We start from the raw sequence: 7,747 nt of genomic DNA, 5'->3' as shown, positions 1-7,747 counted from the left end.
GCACATTCACAACATCAACACAAACAGCTGTGGGCTACAAAACACAGAGCATCCTGTTTTCTTGATTCTGATGGTGTAGATTGGGTGGATTAATGAGGCAAGCTTCATCTGATGATCAAGTCTTGATGTAGAACCATGCAGTCTTGCTTTAAGACATGGGATCTGACTCTCCTAGCTCTCTCTCTCTCTCTCTTTCACACACTCTCTCTCTCTCTCTCTCTCTCTCTCTCTCTCTCTCTCTCTCTCTCTCTCTCTCTCTCTCTCTCTCTCTCTCTTTCACACACACTCTCTCTCTCTCTCTCTCTCTCTCTCTCTCTCTCTCTTCTCTCTCTCTCTCTCTCTCTCTCTCTCTCTCTCTCTCTCTCTCTCTCTCTCTCTCCTCTCTCTCTCTCCAGCTGGGCTTTATTGTAATACACATACACACACGCCCCCCCTTCTCTCTTTTTCCCTCCCTGACACAGACTCTCTACTTAGTCCATTGGAGAGAGCACTGAGGCTTGCGCAGGCAGCACAGCTTCTCACTGTGGGGATGAAGCCAAGAGCAGACAGAGCAGTCGTTCCACTGAAACCTTCTGATGCATGCCAGTGAGAAGAGGAGAAGTGAGGACGTCTACCGTCAGAGGAGCGGCAGAAGAGAGAAAGAGACAGCAGGAAGGAGAGGAGAAAAAAGAAGAAGAAAAGCTGCCGTCTGTGATGTGATCAGCCTTCCAGCCTGTTAATCCCGGCCAGTTTATGCCATAGACTGGAGGGTGTTTTTTGTTTTTGGTGACTGTCTTGCTGTCAAGGATTTCAAAAGAACTGAGCTTGAGGGAGGGAGCAGGAGAGGGGATAGTGACGAGAGAGCAGCGTTTAGCCCCCTTTTGTGCTCTCCTCAGTTTATTTCGTAGTGGAATTTCGACTGGGAGTCCCTGACTTCAAACTATGGATGGATTTAAGCGGACAGCGGAGTGAGTCTCGCTGGGCGGGCAGTGACAGTGAGTGAGCTCCCTTTCCTCTGAACACACTGCTCAGGTAAGGGTGTGGGACTGTCAAAGAGTGCCTGTGGCGATTCGAGGTGCCCGTTTGCTCCTCTTGATGTGTCTCCTAGAAAATAGCAGCAGCATGGGCGGTTTGTAGAAATGCGAGGCGATACTGCATGAAAAACGAAGTGCAGAAAACAGGCTTATTGATAGTAATGAAGTACAGCATCAAAATGGGGAGGATTTTTTTGGGGGGGGGTGACAGATACACATGGATTGAGACGTGCGCATGTAAAAGTTGTGCTCCTGAGTTGTGTATAAAAATGTCGATTATATATATATATACTAGATACAGCTCTTTGAGAGAAATGAGTCATAAGATTGTGAGTCCTGGGAGTAGCGTGAATGTGTGTCACAACCATGCGCACTACCTTTTGAGGAACGGAAGCTACCTCTAAAAAACTCAAGTTAACTTCTCCATTTCCAGTATCAGTTTGCCTGTTACGTTCCTATCAGACCAGTGTTTTAACTCATGCTGCAGTCTATGTCAGCATCGGCTCTATGTCGTCCTGGCTGGCTTCGCATTTGTGCGTTAGAAAGAATTGCGCCGCATGTTTTAGGGGTTATCCCCGAATTGGGTCTACGCACACAGGCAATGGAAGCGGAGAGAGAACGGACGAACAAGCAAAACAAACCTTTGTCCGTCAAATGATGGTAACATTTTGTAGGTCGTCTCCTTGCAGGTGTGTCTCCTATCTGCCGCCTATAATTATGTTAAATTGGCGGCATAAATCCGTGATGCGCGCACACTCCCGAATGCGCGTTGCATGACCGTGGGCGCCTCGTGGGGAATAGACACGGGTTTAATTATACCGCACAACAAACCGCTTCCGACACTTTTACGGAGTTAAATGTGGTTGTTTTTTTTGTTTTTTGTTTGCACCTTAAGACAGCCTGCTCCTTAAGAGCCGGCTGTGTGTTATTTAAAAGAGCCGCGCGTCTTCCGTGAATCGAACGGTGTAATCGAAGTCAACCGCGATTTCTTAGAAATTAGGGCAGTCTTCTTCTTCTTCTTCTTGGTCTTTTTTGACCCCGTGTTTCTTTGGCTGTGTTGGTTCACGTTCTCGTCTCGGTAAGACTGCGTGATGAGGACGGAATCGGAGACGCTCAGCGGGAGGGAGAGATGGGGGGGGGGTGGTGTAGAGAATAGGTTTATACAATGCAAATACAGTTTCCTTGAATTATTTTAATACCATCTCCGAAATAACACTGAAAGCGAGGGCAGATGTTGGCAAAGAGACACTCGGTTAAAAAAAAAGAAAAGAAAAGAAAGAAAAAAGGTGTAGGGGACGGGGAGGTGGGGATACCCACGACAGCAGTTTACATTTTCACAAAACGGTGGATTATCATGGATTTAGAGCAGAGGAAGGGATTTACAATGTGCTGCTAATAATTATGTGCTTAATTTTTTGTATGCTCAATATCATTCGGTCTCAATGTCATTTGAGGGCACAGAAGCATGGCCAACTTTACTAATACCTCTAATCTGATACATCGAAACACTAAGTAATTGCTTCAGCCTAAGCAAACAAGCCATGGCTACGGCGCTTTCAGGAAATAACCTCAGTTTTGGGGCTGTGCCTTTTTCCATGGCAAGCAAGTTGCAGACAAATTTGAATACAGACCCTCAAATCGCTGCATGAGTGCGCCTGTTCCACACACCCCTCCTTCTGAAATAAATACACTATACAGGTTCCCTTTGAAGACGCACAAATCCTAAAGGTGGCCCTGAGCTCATACTTTCCAATCAATATCTGGTGGATTCAAACAAAATTAATTGCATCGAAGATTAGCTGAATTAAAACAAATGTGGGAGAAAAATGGTTTGATAACAGGAAATTAGATTTTGCTTTCGTCACACCTATGACCACCAAATGAACAATTTCAATAAAAAGAAAAAAAATAACAGTTTAAAGGATGCATCTGGTAAAACTGATCAAGTCTCAATTAGCATGCTGATGTGCAACAGCGCAAGTTAAAGGTTGAGTTGAGCTTGAACACGCTGAACACAAACAAGAACCGGCGCCTTTAGATGAATAAAGAAAAGGTGGAGGGTGACGCGCGGTGCGTTTAAATTTCCAATTTTAGTGACCTTTCAATGCACAGCCACAAACATGGACTCCTGAGTGGAGTGAGATACTAATAGCACCTGGAAAGGCAGAGAGCTTCATTACTCAGAGCGAGGAGGCTTGAGGGTGTGTCTCAGCACTCCATATGTTGGCCTTCAGCAGCCATTAGGCAATTGTTAAATGAATCTCTTAGGTAAGAGCCCATGTCAAGAAGTAGCTATCACATCCTCCACTAGAATATTCAGGTTTCCAATATTGTAGACTTTGATTTTCTCGAGGAGGGTACATAGCTCATGGCTCATATAGACTGTTGTCTGAGAGTGGTGACGTGTTGAGTATGAGTGTTAATCACAGTTTCTTTTCTTTCTTTTTTTCTAATTTTGGTCTGTTGTTTTCAGATCATTTATATTGGGAGAGAACCCACTCTGTTCTCTGTCATGTCATATTATCTTTGATTTATTCCACCAAGATGAACAATGCCCCTTTCTTCTCTGTCCTCATTCTGAAGGCTACTCTCTGACCTAGCATTAGAATTTACTGATACTGAAAAATACCTCATAAAGTATAAATGCCTCTCATGCATAATAATATTAATAATAATAATTTTATTTATGGAGCACTTTTCAAGCAATAAGCACAAAGTGCTTTCCAGGGAGAGGAAAATCAAAACATAGAAGAGGAAAAATACAAGCGGTAAATAAGGAAACATGTCAAAAATTATGCATATACATCATCATCATCATCAGTTCCGTGACCTGTGGAGGTCGTAGGAGCACAGCTGATGGCTCAACATTAGTTGACTCATCATTGTGTTTCAGTAGGGGGAGTACCTGGTGGTCTCTATCTCCTCTCCAGGTATGGATGGCTGTTGGCTCACAGAGGAACTCATCGGCCCCTTGACAGGTTTTGTTTTTAGTCCTGCTGGGTGTCCACACACCCTCCTCACAACAACCCAAGGGTTGAAATGGGGGTGTCGGTTTAGTCGCTGATGACCCGACGGTTGCAGTTTGACGTCGTACCCAGGATGCATATACATACACATACGCAATTTAACACAAAAGCAACAATTAGGGACAATTGCAAGAGATAAAAAATGAAGCATGCATATACACACACACACACGATAAAAACTCTCAAAAGAAATAAACTCAATAGCTCCTTAACCAAGGATAATCAGTTATTGGGAAAAGCCATTCTGTAATAGTGAGTTTTAAGACGAGATTTAAAAGCAGCAACAGAGTCAGCTGACCTGATGCTCAGTAGAAGGCTGTTTCAGAGCCATGGAGCCATTACTCCAAAGGCTTGATCACCCTTTGTTTTTAACATGTACTCTGGAATAGTTAAAAGACCCAGACTAGCAGACATGAGGGGCCTGTTCAGACAGTAAGGTGTAAGGAGCTCGGTTATATATTCTGGTGCCAGATCTTTCAGAGCCTTTTATGTGATTAAAGCACTTTAAAATTGATTCTCAAAGAGACTGGAAGGCCGTGCAGTGAAGTCAGGATGGGTGTGATGTGTGAAAATCACTTTGTTTTGGTCAAAAGTCTAGCTGCTGAATTTTGAGCAATGTGGAGCTCCACAGCTCGATTGTTCAGGCAAGTAAACAAGGCATTACAGTAAATGAGGCAGGAGGACATAAGAGCATGTATAATTTTCACTGTGTTACTGAAGGACAGAGCTGATCTAAATTTGGAAATATTCCTCAGTTAATAAAAACACGACTGGACTACTTTTCTTTTTTTCTTTTTTTTAAACATGTGGCTCCAGGCTCAAGTTACAATCCAGGATAACGCCCACATTTCTTATGGCTGACTTTGTGTTGGGAGTGAAGGGGCCAAGGAGTAATTGTATTTGTTTCGAGACATGTTCAGGGCAATAATGAGGACTTCTGTTTTGTCATATTTAAATTTTAAGACATTTTGGGACATCCAGTTATGTCAAATAGGCAGCTTTGTAGTGATGTTAATTTACTGGCGCCCGAAGGTTTAAATGACAGGTACAACTGTGTACCATCTGCATAGCTGTTGAAAGAGATGTGGTGATGGATTATCTGTCCCAAGGGTAACATTTACAGGGCAAACAGAGCAGGTCCCAAAATTGATCCTTGTGGTATTCCATGTTTAGACTGAGCAGTTTGTGAGGTAAATTCACCAACAGAAAAAAAAAAATCCATGTTGGCTAAATATGAGAATAACCAGTCCAGAGCAGTTCCAGTAATACCCGCCCACTGTTTTAGTCTGTCAATAATGACGGTCGATCGTATCAAAAGCTTGCACTGAGGTCAAGCAATAATAACACGGAAAATGCACCAGAGTCTGCAGGCATCAGGAAACCGTTTGTGACTCTGAGAAGGGCATCTGTGTGTGCAGCTTGTGGAACCCAGAAACTTCTAGAAAAAAATGTTGCTATTAAGTGACTGTATTTGTTGGTCCAGCAGTATCTTTTCTAGGATTTTTGAAATGAAAGGCAGTTTGGAAATTGGCTGGAAGTTGTTTTTTTTTTATCTGTGGGATCTAAACCAGGTCCTTCAGCAGCAATTGAACACAAGCCGTTTTAAAAAGATCAGGTACAACTCCAGAGGTCTGAGAGCCATTGATGATGGTCAGCAGTGCAGGGCCAATTGACACCATTGCTTCTTTAAGCAATTTTGTCAAGATAATATCAAGGGGATTCAATAAGGGTCTCATAAGTGACACAGTTTCTTTAAGAGCCTGTAGTGATATTGGTCTTAAATAATCCAACATGTCCAAGGAAGGGCAAGAGAGGTCCACCGTAGAGGTGGAAGGAGCGACATTTACTTTAATATGATCAATCTTTTCTATGAAAAATAAGAATTTTTTTGCAGTCTGCCGGAGAAGCATCCGCAGCAGGGGAAGGAGAGTTTAGAAGCTGACTGATGGTATTAAAGATGATTCTAGAGCTGTACTGGTTGGCAGAGATTACCTGTGAGAAATACTTAGTTGGGTTGGTTTGAGTTAGGTTGAATTCATAAACCTTTCAATGTTTGAAATGAAATGTAAAAGGTGATCATGCCACGCTATGACCTAACTGTTGTTCTCACCTTTTCCTTCCACTGTGTGCGGCGGTGCAGACTTGGCCCTGTCATGTCCTGGTTGTTGGCTGTGTGGATTAGCCTGGGATTCTCGCTGCTGTGCCAGGCCACTCTCTACCAGACCATCCAGCAGCACCATGTGGCCAGGCCCGGTCGCACTGACATCCTTACCCTTGGTATGTCTCCCTCTTTGATATCTGTCAGCCCCGCTGGGCCTGTAGACTGTGAGAATCTCTGAAAACCATTTTTTTTCTTCCCCCAAGTGTGATTCATGGATCTCTGTTCATTCTGTTCTGTTCTGTTCTGTTCGTGATACAACACATTGCTGTTGTGCCATATGTTGAACTGTCAATTTGACAACAGCTTTCAGCTTCTATTCTGTAATAACCCTTCATTAAACTGCAGCAGTATGTCAGACTGATATGCCATATTACTGTAGCTAGATTGGTTAACTGTGATTCTAGCCAGTGGTGGATAAAGACAGAGGTAGACTACGTATGGCTAATTGCATATCACCGACCTAGACTTAGTCACACTCAAAGATATCTCTATGTGTGCATATCATGTGATTCATGGACTGAACATGATGGTTTAACACTAATATTCAGTCAGCAGCCCTGTCATGTTTGGATCATAACCCCCCCCCCCCCCCACAGACAGACACACACACACACACACACACGACCACAAAGATAAAGAGCACTTTTGAACAGTATGCGTTTGCTTGCAGACATAGGGAGATAATATTTAAAATATGTGGAGGGGGATTCTTGACTCTCGTGCCCAGAAAATGGCTGGCAGACTGTAATGTGTAGGATGGGCTGTAGGGAAAAATCCACATCAGTATGCTGGTAGTCAAGGTGGCTTTGATCACCATGGCTTAGATGGAAAGGACAATTATGTTTCTCTCTCTCATGCCGGCTACGTGCAGCAATTATGTTTGACTCCTTCTCCACTGTTGGGGCAAAAGGGGAGGGAAGTCGCAGAGGTGGTCGGATTTTTTTGATTATAAAATGGCTTTGTATGTGGTGTGTTAGTGTCAGTGAAAAGGCAGAAGTTTCTTTTTTAAGAAAACCACAGGCTTCCTTTAAGCTTCTAACAATGGCTTGTGACTCTCAAGCTGCTGATGGGGACAGTATTCCCAAAACCGCTCACACAGATTTGGGTTCTCTGTTAAAGCCAAGCGGCTGTTAACCACTGATGCCATCTTCTGCTTGGTTCCTTCTATATGTGTTTCATCACAAAGCAAAATGCCAGTAATTGAGACGTAGGAAAAAATAAAGCCGACCCCCCCCCCCAAAAAAAAAAGCTACTGATTTTTATGGAGTGGTGAGACCACAAAAGAATTTTTGATTTTAAGTAGGATGTTGGAGAAACGGTTCAATTTTGGATGGAAGTAGCCTATACATGGAAATCCATGCTCTGACAGAAAGGAAGTACCTGCTAAAAGTATTTTGGTCTCGCTAATTGGAACATGAGGGTGAGTGATGAGCAACAGAAAGCTCTATGAATTTTTTAAAGCCTACCTTCCTGATATTGTTTTTTTTTAACTTTATTTTCTTTTATGGGGGGGTGAGTGGAGTTTGGTGCCATAGGAAGTGCAAGTT

The 7,747-nt window shown here is 43.2% G+C and overlaps 1 protein-coding gene across 3 annotated transcripts in view; it reads left to right on the top strand.

Annotated features, from left to right (window-relative positions):
• Window positions 1–552: 552 nt before the first annotated feature.
• The window catches only part of LOC130107744 (chemokine-like protein TAFA-1), a 188,611-nt gene continuing 181,416 nt past the window's right edge, over window positions 553–7,747 (top strand). The window contains exons 1-2 of one of the 3 annotated variants that reach the window (XM_056274476.1): window positions 553–1,011; window positions 6,180–6,316. In XM_056274476.1, the coding sequence (XP_056130451.1) occupies window positions 6,193–6,316 (124 nt within the window). In that variant the 5' untranslated portion in view covers window positions 553–1,011; window positions 6,180–6,192. Of the gene's footprint in view, window positions 1,012–6,179; window positions 6,317–7,747 lie in introns of those variants that run through there. The other 2 variants (XM_056274475.1, XM_056274478.1) reach the window with 2 other exon arrangements.

Source organism: Lampris incognitus, chromosome 2 (assembly GCF_029633865.1).
Source record: "Lampris incognitus isolate fLamInc1 chromosome 2, fLamInc1.hap2, whole genome shotgun sequence".
NCBI classification, from domain to species: domain Eukaryota; kingdom Metazoa; phylum Chordata; class Actinopteri; order Lampriformes; family Lampridae; genus Lampris; species Lampris incognitus.
Note: the sequence above shows the minus strand (reverse complement) of the source record. Positions and strands in the feature narration are given on the sequence as shown.